The 17,735-nt window shown below is 36.9% G+C and overlaps 1 protein-coding gene across 6 annotated transcripts in view; it reads right to left on the bottom strand.

Annotated features, from left to right (window-relative positions):
• Positions 1 to 1,440: 1,440 nt before the first annotated feature.
• Positions 1,441 to 17,735, bottom strand: part of LOC143237942 (protein CBFA2T3-like) — a 48,044-nt gene continuing 31,749 nt past the window's right edge. For 5 of the 6 annotated variants that reach the window (XM_076477710.1, XM_076477712.1, XM_076477715.1 and 2 more), the window contains 5 exons: positions 16,876 to 17,093; positions 14,191 to 14,255; positions 5,023 to 5,233; positions 4,347 to 4,537; positions 1,441 to 2,444 (listed from right to left, as the gene is read on the bottom strand). In XM_076477710.1, coding sequence (XP_076333825.1) covers positions 2,130 to 2,444; positions 4,347 to 4,537; positions 5,023 to 5,233; positions 14,191 to 14,255; positions 16,876 to 17,093 — 1,000 coding nt within the window. In that variant the 3' untranslated portion in view covers positions 1,441 to 2,129. The remainder of the gene's footprint in view (positions 2,445 to 4,346; positions 4,538 to 5,022; positions 5,234 to 14,190; positions 14,256 to 16,875; positions 17,094 to 17,735) is intronic. The other variant, XM_076477711.1, reaches the window with a different exon arrangement.

The raw sequence follows: 17,735 nt of genomic DNA, 5'->3' as shown, positions 1-17,735 counted from the left end.
TTTTAAAGCAATGTAAAGATTAATCAACTAGCTCCAAGAGTTGGAAAACTAAGTAATAATGATACTAAACTTTCGTTTTTATAACATGTTTTTAGATGTCATTACCATCTTACCAAGGTTACCGCTAGGGGTAGTGTTTTTCCCTATTTATGATCTGATCACGTCACCAGAAATAAAACAATGAGCATTCGCGATGAAGAAAACGAAGTCTAATAATAAATATGTAGATGGTTGACAACACACAAAACGTTTTATTTACAAGGTTCGAACGTTTGGGAAAACAGTAATTCCATCTTCAACGAGCTCTGAAGAAAGTGTTACAAATATATTGGTTGACTAAATCTACAGTGTTGTTAATTGTTAGCTTTAGTTAATAAATATTTTGTACCGTTATTATCAGTATCTTCCGAAATGATCGAACCTTGTAAATAGAATAGTTTCTTGTTTTGTCATCCGTCTTCATTGAAAAAGATTAACATCATCTGATCATGAAAGTAAGTATTTTGAAATATTTAAAAGTCAAATACAATAATATGCGTATTCATGTACCCAGACCTCCATTAATACTGTTAAATACGAATGTTCATACTACCAATCTCATCCCGCAAAACGCAATATTCAGATCCAAAGCCGAATATAAATATTTGCTTAGCGCCATCTCTTGACACAAATTAGAAGTGCGTATATTCCGATATATCATTATAAGAGGAAAACCACAGGCGTACGCATATTTTTACATACTATTTAGTCGTAACCCTCATAAAAAAAAAAAGAAGTCATTCGACATTTAATACAAACAATTAATTATTCTCATAGAATTCTCTGAGATTAATATTAATCGGAACTTGCTGTGTACTAACATTAAAATGCAAAGACATAAAAAGTACGTTCTCCAGTTTTTGCACACTGGTTTTACAACGCACTTTGGTTATTTGTAAAATAAGTAAAAATCTGGATAAAAACGGTCAACAACTAGATCCACACAAAACAACAGACTAGTTAATATATATAAACTGTCACAAGAGTATAAATTAAAAAATAATCTCTTAATTAGGGTATTTAAGCATATTTTTGTACGATTTTTCTTTCAAAAAATGAGATTAATACGGGGGAAGGGGTAAATTACTAGTTGTTTAGAATAACTTCTTCTCAGGTTTCCTTTTTTTTTACTTTATACATAAGTAGTAATAACGACTAGTATAGATCGATCCTTTTCTCGCATTTATTTTATTTTTATTGTTATTTGGGCGATTTACGAGGGGATGCCCTCTTTTTTTTTTTTTTTAGGCTTACTCTACCAGTGCTGTATAATTATAGAGGCTTTATAAAGGGCGTTCGCAATCTTAAAGAATGAACTAATAATCAATTCTACACATATTCTTACGTCTTATTTATGCATTACCTGAGACTCAAGAATGATATTAAAATATCCTTGAAAGATCTGCCTTACCATTTACGGCTAATTTTCTCGTTCAGGTTTTTTTTTTTTTTTAGAACAGTTGCTTCTTAATTGGTAAAAGTAAGTCTCACATCTTAGTAGTGTAATTTTTAAGAACACCTACCAATTTGTTTGTTTCTAAACAAGGGAATTTTTACCCTATTGAACATAACCTTCAACAAAACGTATGATTACACCTAAAAGTATATACATTGCTACAGGTATATAAACGTAGTCTTTTTCTAATGAATATATATATATTAACCTAGGTTTTGGTGTACTGACTCACTGAGCAAGCCTTAGTCTGTAAAGCACATTCCTGCCATCAGAGGGCCTAATGCTGCTATATCGCAAGTAAACAATGGTTCAATGCTTGGTACAGCTGCAGTACGATAGTGAACGATAAAACACCCCGAATACAACATGTTTTGACAATATCCTGAACAAACAGTCTTCAGAAAATGGTTGGTTTGGTCAACCTTAGTCACTATTTTTGGACCAAAACACGGTTGATTTGTCAATTTTGGTCTAATACTATTGAGTAAAATAGTGGTTTATTTGTTTGTAAGTCATGCTTAACGCGTTTGGTTTTGTTGGTTCGTTTTTTCCGGGGGAAGAGAGTAGCGAAAGGAATTCCTTTTTTCTCTCTCTCTCCTGCACAGTCTTTTCGGGTCAGAAAATTGTTGCTTTGTCAATCTTTCTCAAATTTTTGGGGCCAAGAAATATTTGGTTTTTCGGTCCTGCTCATTGTTTTAGAGCCTGGGCTTCCTTTAGCCAGGTTTGTAGACGACACCGGAGAAAGTGATGTGTTTGTTGAGGTCTGTGGGACCTTGGATGGATCAGGAGAAACGGTGGTGCTGGAAGTGGCTTGAGATCCACAGGTTCCTTTCCCACAGATTCGATGATGGTTTTCCCAGTCTCTGTGTTGACAGAATGTACCACAATATCGCGCTGTATTACAGCCACTACAGGTTTCATTTGCTTTCCTTCCACAGTTCCAACAACTCTAAAAAAAAAAAAGGGGTAAATTAGACACTATTCTTCCTTCTTTTAATTACAATATCCACTAGGTTGAAAAAAATGAAGATCAAATCCTGTTTTGCGTTTGTTAGAAATATGCCAGCTAACTGACCATCATTGGGTTCAATATTCAGATCTGTACTCGAGGTTTAATATTTTGCGTAAGTGAATTGTTTTTCGTGACGTGTACAGGCTGCTAGAAAACAGCCTCTTTAAAGGCGTTTGAGAAATTTAAAATTTAACTTCAACTGGTCAAAAATTTTGTTCACACATATCATTTGTTAACCTTTACTTTGAGGTTAGAAAAGTCGTTAACATTCATCTTCTGACGTATCAAGCTCCTATTGTATCCGGGTTTTTATACCTGTGGTGGGCAAAGCACAGATAGCCTATTGTGTAGTTTTGTGCTTAACCATAAACAAACAGACGAAAATCTGTTGTTAAGCGCAAAGGGGCTATCAGTGATGTGCCTACCACCAGTATAGAAACTATTTGTTTAGCATTATAAGCCTTCAGACGTATCGATGAGACAATGGGGGGCGATCTAGTAAACAAGTTTGTAAATATTTACATTTTTGTTTTTGTCGTGTCGTATAACTTAGTCTTATGAAAACATTAGTTTTCGCTATGGTGTTAGCTTATATAAGAGGTTGAATATGTTGTTTTTGTTTAATTATTGACTATGCAAATCAACAAGTCACGTGTTAGCCACAGACTGTATAAAGTCCCAGTGAAACAGGATGTATAAGAACTACATTTTCACATTATTTTGGCGGTATTGTAGGTAGTTCGATACCACCGAAAACTAATTGCTATATAACACCAATTTACGACGTTTACATAGTCAAATCTTAACTATGTGTTTATGTCAGGAATTCAGAATTTCCAACCAGTTAATATCTTTTGTACTTAATGACATTCAGAAATAGAGCAGAATGGATGAACCAGGGTAATCAAGGAACATCCACATAGAGCTTTGCAACAACTCATAAAACGCAGTACTTCACTTACAACGACTTAGGTAAAAGGGGTAAGAATCTACGAACATAAAGGCCGGTGCAAAAGCCATCCATGTGACCAAGGCAAGAGTACGTAACATAACACAGAAAGATAGCTTATATTGTGGTAGTATGACTGGTGGTTAACGTCCCGGATATCTTATATTGTAGAATATACCTAGTGGTTAACGTTCAGGATAGCTTATATTGTGGAGTGTGACTGGTGGTTAATGTTCAGGATAGCTTATATTGTGGAGTGTGACTGGTGGTTAACGTTCAGGATAGCTTATATTGTGGAGTGTGACTGGTGGTTAATGTTCAGGATAGCTTATATTGTGGAGTGTGACTGGTAGTTAACGTTCAGGATAGCTTATATTGTGGAGTGTGACTGGTAGTTAATGTTCAGGATAGCTTATATTGTGGAGTGTGACTGGTGGTTAATGTTCAGGATAGCTTATATTGTGGAGTGTGACTGGTGGTTAACGTTCAGGATAGCTTATATTGTGGAGTGTGACTGGTGGTTAACGTTCAGGATAGCTTATATTGCGGAGTGTGACTGGTGGTTAACGTTCAGGATAGCTTATATTGCGGAGTGTGACTGGTGGTTAACGTTCAGGATAGCTTACATTGCGGAGTGTGACTGGTGGTTAACGTTCAGGATAGCTTACATTGTGGAGTGTGACTGGTGGTTGACGTTCAGGATAGCTTACATTGTGGAGTGTGACTGGTGGTTAATGTTCAGGATAGCTTATATTGCGGAGTGTGACTGGTGGTTAATGTTCAGGATAGCTTTTATTGTGCAGTGTGATTGATGCTTAAGTACTTAAATTTGTTCGGTGTTTCAATTTTATTATTTTTTTAACTGAATGTCACACTTTTAAATAGCTTACGTCTCTGGAATCTTCCTGTTTACTAATGGAAGCCATGGCTTCTTCGGTCCCTTGGCGTCTTGCTTCTGATATAAGTTTTTCCATTTTCGCTCTTTCCACCGCGACAAGTTCACTGGCTTTGGTTTCTGCTACAGAAACTGCCTTCTTCAGTTCGGCAACTGCTTGTTGTTTTACTTCGTTTACAGCTTCTTCTGATAGAAAACATGTTGTTCACAACAGTTCTCAAAAACTCTCACTTTTGGGAGAACAATTTAAGCAAAATATACTAAAATTACAATTATGTTCTTTACATCTTATTAATTCACCTCTGTGGTTAGTTATAACTTTAGAATAAAGCACATTTACCTTTGTTAAAATAATTATTATCTAGAACTCTGTTCATGTGTTGTTAAGCACAAAACTACACGATGGGCTATATCTCTGCGTCATGTCCATCACGACTATCGAGACCCGATTTTTAACATTATAAGCCTTCAGACTTGCCGCTGAACCAATGGTTATCATGGTTTTACTTGGACTTCACTATAGCATGATCCAGTTGTTGTTGCATATAAGAAGAAAAACTAAAATAATAGCTACAAAAATAAGGCTTAAGATACGAGTTTCTTCAGCATTTAAAACACGTGCAACTTAAATGTATAATCTAATTTCTCTTATGTACAGTAACCATACTAACCTGCTCTTCGACGAACTTCCGAAACCCGCTCTTCTGCTGATTTATACTGCGTCATAATATCATTGTTTTGCTTTGTAAAATCAAATTCCGCGGCGTCTAAATGTCTTCGGCCCCAGTGGGCGCAGTCGCTCCATTCCACGTGACTTCTTTGCTGCAAAATCGCTAGAGCACGTTTCGTTTTCTCCACCATTCCCAGAATGCAGTTCAACATCTATAAAGCAATATCACAATCATACGTCACCCAGTGTTTCCGAAAATAAAAATAAAACCTAATGTATAAATATATATATATAATTTCCATTAAAAAATTAATTTTTAGCAAATATTTTGATTATCTGAACCATTACACATATATATACAACACTCACTAATTTTGTGAACGTATACTTAATTATTTAAAAACGTTTGCCTCTAGGGAGCAGCTGTTTTAATCGCTCACACAAGTATACAGTAGTGCGTTGTCTGTCTGTCTGTCAGTAGACATTAAAATTACGTCACATAAAGAACGCTTTACGTTACGGTTTACATAGTCATGACATCAGTAAAACATGCGCACGGCATGAATCATGAGAAAAATTATGCACTCAGTAGACTACAGCACAGCATGATGTATGAAGTTGAAAACCAAGAAATAAAAATATTCGTCACTTTTAATGTTGATGTTATTTACTCTTGAAACAAAACACTTTCGGGGGCGCTGCAGAGGTACATCTAACATATATATGTGGGGTCTGTGTGTGTGTGTGTGACGTCAAAACTAAAAATACATACTTTTATAAGTCTTCTAAAAATCATGGCGAGAAACACATCTATAGTTGTTTGGTAAATCTTATCGCTCAGTAGGTAAACAACAGTTTTTAACTTGACGAGTTGTCTCCTGCGCCACTGGTCAGAGAAAGACTGACCAACTGACGAGTTACGTATCCGGATTGCGATGGATTTTATAGTGGCACATCAAAGAATGCCCATTTCAACAATGTATGACATAAAACACATTAGCACGTGCATATACGTGGAACTGAAAACGTATATTTCCCTGAAACACCTCAAAATATCTTAAATAACTTTTTCAAATAATATTCACGCAAAACGAAATCAGATAAGATAATGCTATAGTTATAATGAACACTAATGAATACATTCAAAAAATGAACATTTTATCAGATATAAACACATTTAAAGTAATACACACAAATCCAACAAAAACTCATGAAAACCAATTAAACAAAATATTACTACAAACGGAAAAAGCAACACAATCTCAGAAACCCTTTATTCTTATAAACAAAAGACCGACTCACGCATACCACGACTGTACGGCAACCCCAAACCTCACAAACTCAATTGTTCGCTACGACCCATAATGTCGACCTATGAATCACTTAACTACAACCTCTGTAAGTATATAGCGTGGGCATTTTCTAAATATGTAATATCAGCCGGATCCTTTATCAAAGACTCTTTTAACTTTAAATATATTCTTAATCAACTAAACCATAAAGTCTTACTGGGCCAGTTTTGATTAATCTCCCTCTTCACAGATTTAAAACTTTATATCCAGGACCCCAATCCATTGATACACATCCCCAGCAACCAATTAGCAACCATTATAGAATTCACTACCATCAAAACTAACTTTATGCTCAATAACTCAAACTACCTACATATAAATGGCCTTAGTATGGGGAATTCCGTGTCACCAGTTCTAGCAAATATTTTTATGGCACAGATTGAATCACAAGTGATCAGTTCGGCCTTACACCCACCACTATACTGGTACAGATATGTTGATGATACAATTGTTGGATTCACATCTACAGAACACACACTTAGGTTTTTCAATCACGTTAACATTTTTTTATGGCACAGATTGAATCACAAGTGATCAGTTCGGCCTTACACCCACCACTATACTGGTACAGATATGTTGATGATACAATTGTTGGATTCACATCTACAGAACACACACTTAGGTTTTCAATCACGTTAACATTTTTTTATGGCACAGATTGAATCAAAAGTGATCAGTTCGGCCTTACACCCACCACTATACTGGTACAGATATGTTGATGATACAATTGTTGGATTCACATCTACAGAACACACACTTAGGTTTTCAATCACGTTAACATTTTTTATGGCACAGATTGAATCACAAGTGATCAGTTCGGCCTTACACCCACCACTATACTGGTACAGATATGTTGATGATACAATTGTTGGATTCACATCTACAGAACACACACTTAGGTTTTTCAATCACGTTAACATTTTTTTATGGCACAGATTGAATCAAAAGTGATCAGTTCGGCCTTACACCCACCACTATACTGGTACAGATATGTTGATGATACAATTGTTGGATTCACATCTACAGAACACACACTTAGGTTTTTCAATCACGTTAACTCGATACACCCCAACATTAAGTTCACCTGTGATCAGGAAAAAATTAACCAAACAGTATTTCTTAACCTCAAGATCACTAGAACTGATACACAATTCAAAAGAGAAATCCATAGGAAAATCACTCATTCTGGATTATACGTTCCTTGAGACTCAGCACATGAAACAAAACAAAAACTCAACATACTAAGAAACCAAATAAACACAGCTATAAAACTATGTTCACCTGATAAAATTAACGATGAATTAGACAAAATAAAACAATACTTCATCAACATCAATAAGTTTCCTCCACAAACCGTAGAAAACATTATACACACACATCTAGACCAACAAGAAATCCCAAGATACAAGCAGAAAAATGGAAAGTAGATTCAAAGAACACACACACATACAAACACCTTCACACGTTTTTGAAAACTGCAAGTCAAATAAACACAACATAATAATAGAAAACACCCGATACTAAGTAGGGAAACAAATATAAACAAACGCAAAATTAAAGAATCCTTACTTATGCAACAACTAAAACCAAAATGAAACCAATATAAAGGAACACCTTTATGTCTACACTAATTAATAATCTGACATATAACTGCAATGCCCCCTACAATCCCGTACCTGTTTATACTCTCGTCCCTAAGACATGTGCCCGACAACGGTCAGTTGAGAACTCTTTGTTAACCTGAAGACTACGTAGGAAGGTCGAAACGTTGTTTTATACTGTGTATTAAGTGTTAATATCTATACCAGCTGTTCTCAGGTACGGATCTTGACAAACAGCGGAAGCAGGAAGTTTTCAGAACGTTAGAAAAGGGAACATTACATAGTTGAACATAAAGGTTAACTACAGTCCTTAGGAACATACTAAAAAAACATTGTGTTTCTTTCGACGAACAAAAATATTCAAAGTACGCAGTAGAATCAAGAATTTTAGTGATGAAGGACCTAGAAGTAAGTCGGACAAGCATAATAAACTTGTTTACGATAGATACGACGAATCAAACTACAACCATGACAGCTTCTTTCTTTGTTTCTTTATATATATAAATATATAGCAGAAAGGAAAAAGAAATCATTCTATGATAGACAATTAATCAAACAGCACACCAGAAAATTGGCTCGAGCTTTCGGTAATGAAAAAATGGCTGGAAATTTCGAAACATTTTTAATGACACAACAAATTAAGTTAATGAAAAAATATAAAATACAATCCGGAAACATTTCTACTGTTTTTTACTTGCATGGTACGAGAGGACAGATGTAACCTACACCAGTCAGACGTTTACTATCTCTGAAAGAACTGACTAACCGTCCCTAATTTAGCAGTGTAAGACTAGAGGAAAGGCAGCTAGTCACCACCACCCACCGCCAACTCTTGGGCTACTTTTTTAACCAACGAATAGTGAAATTGATTGTCACATTATAACGCCTACACGACTGAAAGGGTGAACATGTTTGGTGGAATGGGGATTCGAACCCGCGACCCTCAGATTACGAGTCGAATGCCTTAACCATCTAACTGTGCCGGGCAATTCTTCTAATGCGCTCTTACACTTGGCTTCAATACGTGGAGCTACAAAAGCGATGAACATTTATAATAAACAAACAGATAAAAGAAATATATTAAAAGAATATGGCGATTTTGCAAAGTATACAAGTGGTTGTAAAATAAACTGTCAATCAAATTATTGGACTTGTCGACTTACTGAAGACAAAAGACGGTACTGAATATGAAATCTTACATTGCAAGATACTATCTGTTATTCTTTATTACAACCAATTTGTGTCATGGAGTTCCCCCCATGTGGCTCAGCTCTAAAAAACTGGTTTCGATGCATGTATGTACAGATCTAACAGTCTACTGTGTAGCTTTGTGCTTAACCATTAAGAAATAAAAATGTATCTCAGAACGGCTGGTATGGGTATTAACACTTTTACTAATAAAGCAGAGAATAACCTTTCGACCTTCCTAGGTCATCTTTGATAACCTGAAGATATCTCGTTTTATTGATAACGAGAGAACATCGTTTCGGGCTTCCTAGGTCATCTCTCAGGTCAATAAAAGTGTTAGTACCCATACCAGCCGTTCTGAGACGCGTTTTTATGTCGAGTGGGTTTATCGTCATCAAGAATACACGAATAAAAATGTTATGGAGTATTTTGCGAGATATACTCTTCAAAAAAAGAAACGCAAAAGGGATATTTTTGTTATTTTAAAGAGAAATATATGTAATAACGTTACAAGCTCAGAGTATGTGATGTTACACGTGTTAAGGCACTGATTGTCAGACCAAAATGACAATAAAAGTTGTGCACTTTGAAAACGGAGGAAAACATCGGATTTTTCGCCAAAACGCATGCGTGTCCAATAACTTTGTTTGAGAGATCTGCATGTTCTGTAAGTGCAACATGTGCAAAATCCCTATAAAAGTGACGGGTTCTCGGTTTCCATAGCGCAGTGTTAAGCCACCGACACGCAATACAGTTACGCCAAGACTGACTGAAGCACAACGCAACAACGCCATTGGTCGCTTGGAAGCAGGCGAATCTTGATCAGATGTTGCCAGAGCTGTGAATGTCCACCCAAGCACCATCACAAGGCTATGGAATCGTCACCAACAACATGGATCAACTCGTGACCGTCCACGATCTGGCAGACCTCGTGTGACCACGCCCGCACAAGATCGCTACACCCGGTTACGTTACCTTCGGGATAGGACCACCACTGCGACGTCTACTGCTTCAACCATACCAGGGCTGCGTAGGATTTCCGATCAGACCGTACGCAACCGTCTACGAGATGCAGGAATCCGACCTCGACGTCCAGTCAGAGGCGTCACCCTCACCCAGCAACATCGTCAAGCATGGCTGCAGTGGACTCGGGCACATCGGGTATGGCCTCATCGACGATGAAGGCATGTTTGGTTCAGCGATGAATCACGTTTTATGCTTCGTAGGCAGGATGGAAGGCCCCGTGTTTACCGTCGCCGAGGTGAACGTTTTGCAGCAAACTGTGTGCAGGATGTTGACAGATATGGTGGTGGCAGCGTCATGATGTGGGCTGCCATCACCTACAATGCCAGAACAGACCTTTTGCACATTCGAGGGAATCTTACGGCTCAACGATACGTTGATGAGATTCTTAGGCCCCATGTGCAACCCATCATAGTGAACGTCAACGACGTTTTTCAACATGACAACGCCCGTCCTCACACAGCCCGACTCACCACTGTCTTCTTCAGACACCACAACATCAACGCTCTTCCCTGGCCCTCCAGATCACGAGATTCAAACCCCATCGAACATCTTTGGGACTAGTTGGACCGACGTCTGCGACGGCTACAACCTCAACCTCAGACTGTACCTCAGCTTGCAGCAGCTTTGCAGGCTCAGTGGACAGCCATTCCACAGGATGTGATTCGTCATCTCATCGTTTCCATGGGCAGGAGATGCCAAGCAGTTATTGATGCTCATGGGGGCATACTCGTTATTGACGTTGAGTGACGTTAAACTTCACCTAGTGAGCGTGGACTTCGCCTTTGCTGACTTTGGATGTTCAGCAGTGAATGTGCAAAGTTTCACACATGTCATACAGAACTACCCGGAATAAACTTGTTAACAATTTGTTTCATATTTTGTCTTTTGCGTTTCTTTTTTTGAAGAGTATATATTAATCTGATTAGGCGTAGGAACCGTACTCTCAAACACAGGAAATTCAAAAGCTTTTTGGAGGGTTCTGGTACTACTCATGGTGAACGATCAGATCTTTCAAACTCTGAAAGATCACTTTGTTCTCGTCGCAAATAAAATGTGATTCAATATCGAAACGAAATCTTACTGATGTCAGTTTTTTTTACGTTAGTTGCGTTATGGATAATGTTTTTATCTTCTGCACATCTATTTACAAGAAAAGGACCAAAATAGACACGTCTTTGAATTGCGGATCAAACTTGTTAAAATTTAATCTGAAACAGAACGGATCTGATATTTTTTGTGTTTTGCAATGAGGCCTTTTGTGAGATGAATGAATCTGGTGGACTTACAGATTTCGGTAAATTTGTACCAAAGACAGGAAGTCTCTGAAAAGTCCCACTCCACAGTGGCTCAGTGGTAAGTCTGTAGACTTATATGCTAAAAACTTAGATACTCGTAGTGATCACAGCACAGATAATTAACTATGTAGCCTTGTACTTAACTACAAATAAACAAACCCATTGAATGTTTTAATGGGCCCGGCATGGCCAAGCGTGTTAAGACGTGCGACTCGTAATCTGAGGGTCGCGGGTTCGCATCCCCGTCGCGCCAAACATACTCGCTCTTTCAGCCGTGGGGGCGTTACAATGTTACGGTTAATCCCACTATTCGTCGGTAAAAGAGTAGCCCAAGAGTTGGCGGTGGGTGGTGATGACTAGCTGCCTTCCCTCTAGTCTTACACTGCTAAATTAGGGACGGCTAGCACAGATAGCCCTCGAATAGCTTTGTGCGAAATTAAACACAAACAAGCACACAAATTGAAAGTTTTAATATGAGATTTTCATTGTTTGGTTAAATGAAATCAAGTTTCAGGTTGTTAAACAGATACAAAATATTAAAATGCAAGAACTGTTAACTCAGCTGTAAGGGAAAAAATCAAGATAGTAGTGAGGACCCGAAAAAATGTTTAGCATAACAATGAAATACGGAAGTAGTTCTAAGAATAGGCTTAGTTGTTACTATAATAATCCTAAAAGTATAAAGGTTAGATAACTTTAGGGCAATAGTAGGAACAAAAGATTTTGATTTAATGCGAATAACTGAAACATGATTAAATATAAAGAATTCTTATGACAAATATTTCCTTGAAGTGCATGGTTATAGGTTATTCAACATGGTTAGGGTTGTAGAGAAAGTGGAAGAGTGGCTTTGTTTGTAAAGTGTGAGTTGCATCCTGTTGAAATTGAGGATATCAAATATTATAGCGAGGTGATTGAATCTATTTGGGTTTGTGTTAGTAAACGTGAAGGAAAAAAACAACCTCAGTGTGAATTTGTTACATTACCCCAGATGATGAAATTAATTAAGGTTAATGATAAGGAGTGGAGTTTTCCTAAACTAGTATAACATGTGTTGATTGACCGATCTTGAACTTAGATTTCGAAACTAAACAATTTTCGGAATACTAAATTTATTATCTTGTGAATAACTGGACGATGGTCACTGATACGCTACTTTTACTTCATCTATACAGTTTATAGGTTTTTATTATATTGTGAATAACTGGACAATGGTCACTGATACGCTACTTTTACTTCATCTATACAGTTTATAGGTTATTATTATATTGTGAATAACTGGACAATGGTCACTGATACGCTACTTTTACTTCATCTATACAGTTTATAGGTTTTTATTATATTGTGAATAACTGGACAATGGTCACTGATACGCTACTTTTACTTCATCTATACAGTTTATAGGTTTTTATTATATAGGTGAATAACTGGACAATGGTCACTGATACGCTACTTTTACTTCATCTATACAGTTTATAGGTTTTTATCACAGTGACACTTGTTTGTTTATTAAATAAAACTGTGTTTCTCTTCATCAGCAAATTCCATTTTTCCTCATCATAAACCATTACCAAATGAGAAGTATCTCTTTATTTAGAGAAATCACAAGTAACACTATAACTCACAGTGCATATCAAGTAACACTATAACTCACAGTGCGTATCAAGTAACTATAACTCACAGTGCGTATCAAGTAACTCTATAACTCACAGTGCGTATCAAGTAACTCTATAACTCACAGTGCGTATCAAGTAACTATAACTCACAGTGTGTATCAAGTAACTCTATAACTCACAGTGCGTATCAAGTAACTATAACTCACAGTGTGTATCAAGTAACTCTATAACTCACAGTGCGTATCAAGTAACTATAACTCACAGTGTGTATCAAGTAACTCTATAACTCACAGTGCGTATCAAGTAACTATAACTCACAGTGCGTATCAAGTAACTCTATAACTCACAGTGCGTATCAAGTAACTCTATAACTCACAGTGTGTATCAAGTAACTCTATAACTCACAGTGTGTATCAAGTAACTCTATAACTCACAGTGTGTATCAAGTAACTATAATTCACAGTGTGTATCAAGTAACTCTATAATTCACAGTGTGTATCAAGTAACACTATAACTCAGTGTGTATCAAGTAACTCTATAACTGACAGTGCGTATCAAGTAACTCTATAACTCACAGTGCGTATCAAGTAACTCTATAACTCACAGTGTGTATCAAATAACTCTATAACTCACAGTGTGTATCAAGTAACTCTATAACTCACAGTGTGTATCAAGTAACTATAATTCACAGTGTGTATCAAGTAACTCTATAATTCACAGTGTGTATCAAGTAACACTATAACTCAGTGTGTATCAAGTAACTCTATAACTGACAGTGCGTATCAAGTAACTCTATAACTCACAGTGCGTATCAAGTAACTCTATAACTCACAGTGTGTATCAAGTAACTCTATAACTCACAGTGCGTATCAAGTAACTCTATAACTCACAGTGTGTATCAAGTAACTATAACTAACAGTCGGTATCAAGTAACACTATAACTCACAGTGTGTATCAAGTAACACTATAACTCACAGTGTGTATCAAGTAACTCTATAACTCACAGTGTGTATCAAGTAACACTATAACTCACAGTGTGTATCAAGTAACACTATAACTCACAGTGTGTATCAAGTAACTCTATAACTCACAGTGTGTATGTTCCTCCACTCATCTTCCATATCTCTTTCATCGGAAATTTCCCTTTGAAACGTTCCTAGAAAACATAAATATATATATATATACGCGTTATTATATACACACGCACACGCGCGCGCGCGTTATTATATGTACATACACACACGCACGCGTTATTATGTATATACACACACACGTGTTATTATATATACATACGCACACGTGTTATTATATATATATATACACACACGTTATTATATATATACACACACACACACGCGTGATTATATATATACACACACATTATATATATACACTGCTGGCCAAAATCATAAGGCCAATGAACATAAAGAAAAAAATATGCATTTTGCGTTGTTAGACTCAACCACTTATTTGAGTAGAACTTCGAAAAATGAAAATAGGAAAAGGGAAAATAAAAATAAAAACTTTTTAGCATTTAATAGGGAAAATGAGAACACTATGAAATTAGTCTAAATACTAGCTTGTCAAAAGTTTAAGACCATACCAAAAAGAAGTCCTAAACAGGGTAGGAAATGCCCAACAAGTGGTCTCAGTAGTGAGTTGCACGGCCGTCATTGCGAATAACGTCAAACATTCGCTGTGGCATGGTCGATATATGAGCGTTTTCAGGAGGCTGGCTGGAATGTTATTCCAAGTGGTGAAGATGGCTTCACGAATATCATGCACTGTTTGGAATTGACGTCCATTTCTATAGACTTCCCTTGCCATCCACCCCCAAACATTTTCAATGGGGTTCAGTTCGAGCGAATACGCTGGATGGTCCAAAAGAATCACGTTATTCGCCATGAAAAAGTCCTTTGTCCTGCGAGCATTGTGGATTGCAGCGTTGTCCTGCTCAAAGATCCAGCCATTTCGACACAAGCAAGGTCATTCAGTCAATAAGGATGCTCTCTCCAACATGCCAAAGTAGCCAGCTGTTGTTTGACGCTCCTGTATAACCTGAAGCTCCATTGTTACATGGAAGGAGAAAGCACCCCAGATCATGATGGAACCTTCTCCACTGTGTCGTGTAGAAAATGTCTCCGGTGGGATATTTGTATCGTGCTAGTAACGTTGGAAGCCATCTGGACCATCCAAGTTAAATTTTTCTTATCAGAGAACAAAACCTTCTTCCACTTTTCTACGTCCCATGTTTGGTGCTTCTCAACAAAGTTTAACCGAGCTGTTTCGTGGTGTGGAAGGAGGCGTGGCCTTTGAAGACTTTTACGATTTTTTTAAAACCTTTCTCTCGTAGATGCCGCCTTATTGTTCTTGAGCTGCGTCCGTAAGGGCCTCAATCTGGTTCGACGATCGGCTGATGTCTTGCCGGACAACCCCTCGAATTCTCCTGCTCAACGCTGGCGAAATTTTCTTGGGCCGACTACTTGAAATTCTCGTTCCGTATCCCTCAGGGTCTTTTAAGAAATTTTCAACAGTAATTTTACTACGCTCAATCTCACCAGCGATGGCACGTTGAGAGAGGCCTTGCTTTTGCAGCTCGACAATTGTGCCACATTCGAACTCTGTGAACTTTTTAACCTTTACCATGTTTTTACCCAGCGTAACACAGGAGATGTCAGTGGGAGATGTTGACAACGCTAATGCTTGAACACAAATGACTAAATTTCGTTACGTGTTTACCGATTAACGCTACGTTTCAGTATGGTCTTAAACTTTTGACCAGCTAGTATTTAGGCTAATTTCATAGTGTTCACATTTTCCCTATTAAATGCTAAAAAGGTTTTTTATTTTTATTTTCCATTTTCTTATGTTCGTCTTTCAAAGCTCTACTCAAATAAGTGGTTGAGTCTAACAACGTAAAATGCATATTTGTTCTTTATATTCATTGGCCTTAAGATTTTGGCCAGCAGTGTATATGCACACACACACACACATTCTTATATAGATATATATAAACCCACGTTCTTATCATCTTATTTTTTTTCTAAACTATATTCTTAAGTACTGTGATATTATGTTAAACTTGAGGGCTCATATAGCTAAAATCAAGTCTCGATACGCATGGTGGGCACAAAACAAATAGCCAATTGTGTAAGTGTACTTCACAACACAGAAATTGAAATTATAACATTAAAATAATTAAACCTGAGTTGAATCAATGTTCTTTCAACCGTCAGTTTTGGTTTACTCGCAAATTCTTTTATGGTATTACATACTACTAGATACTGGAGTTAATCTAGTTGCTTCATATTCTCTGTTAAACTATTCCTTATTATAAACCCATTTCCCTAACCAAACAGACTATTTTTGCACTGTTAATGTCGTGTGACTACAAGTGTGCCTTTATCTTAACGTTAATGCGAATACGGTTGTGCATGTTCTATCATCTGGTTTAAAAGGAATGTTTAACTGATGGCATTGTTAACATTTAGTTAAAAGAACAAACATTTGTAAACTTAATGTTGGAATTTTAACCGTTTTTCATTAAGTAAAAAGGCTAGGCAATGGGCTATCTGTTCTTTACCTACCAGTGGTATCGAAACATTCGTTTTTTGTTTTTGTAAGCCGTCAGAGTTCCCGTTGAACCACTGAGGGCAGAAACTGTAATAGTACATTAGATAGAATTAATCAACCCGGTGATTTCAGGGTTGAAGGTTGTAGTTAGGGTAGGTCTGTACGAACATGTAGATGAATTAAGTAATGAATTCATTTCTTACTTTCGTAACGTTCATATCGTTCTCTTTCTCTGGCTCTGAACACACTGGTGGAATCTTCTAATCTGAGGTTCATGTTAGCACTCACGTGATTGGCCGTTATCACTGGGCTAAGTCGAGAACCAACAGAAGTATTGGGAAAAGGATGGTGGCGTTTAACTGGGGAAGGACCCTCAGAGCTCGTGTCACTAAAACCGTTTTCTTTTGGTCGTTTAATTTCACTAAACAAATAAACGCATATAATATTACAATCTTAAATTACAAAGACAGAATCTATCATCTTTTTATCTCTTTGAGTAGACAAAAACTATTCAGGAACAACTTACAAAAACTTTGAAGACGGTTTAGAAATCAAACTTCCAGACCAATCGTGGATAGTGTATTTCTACAGAGTATTTACAAAAATACGTTTTTGCTGGATTTTTTAAATAAGAAATTATTTAATATTTTCCCCATTTACATGAGGCAAGTGTGACATGTAATCTTCCCTCACTACCCTGTTTATTCAATATTTTATTCTAGCTCAATTTGTAGTAAATAGTTCAAAGATAATTTATAGAGCTATTGCACATACCATTTTCATCTTATAGATTATAGTTTTGTTTATTTATTGTTTGTTTTGAATTAAGCACAAACACAACGGGCTATCTGTACTCTACCCACCACAGGTATCGAAACCTGTTTCTAGTGGTATTAGTCCGCAGACATTCAACTGTGCTACTGGGGGGATTTGTTATTTAATTTAAAATTAAACAAATTTCTTGAAAACGAGAGAAACTGCCAAGACGCTCGTGGACTTCCCGATCTGTATAACGATGGGAGGCGCTGTTTCTATAGAATATTTCCAATTAAAAAAATTGAAC

Source organism: Tachypleus tridentatus, chromosome 13 (genome assembly GCF_004210375.1).
Source record: "Tachypleus tridentatus isolate NWPU-2018 chromosome 13, ASM421037v1, whole genome shotgun sequence".
Taxonomy (NCBI): Eukaryota; Metazoa; Arthropoda; class Merostomata; order Xiphosura; family Limulidae; genus Tachypleus; species Tachypleus tridentatus.
Note: the sequence above shows the minus strand (reverse complement) of the source record. Positions and strands in the feature narration are given on the sequence as shown.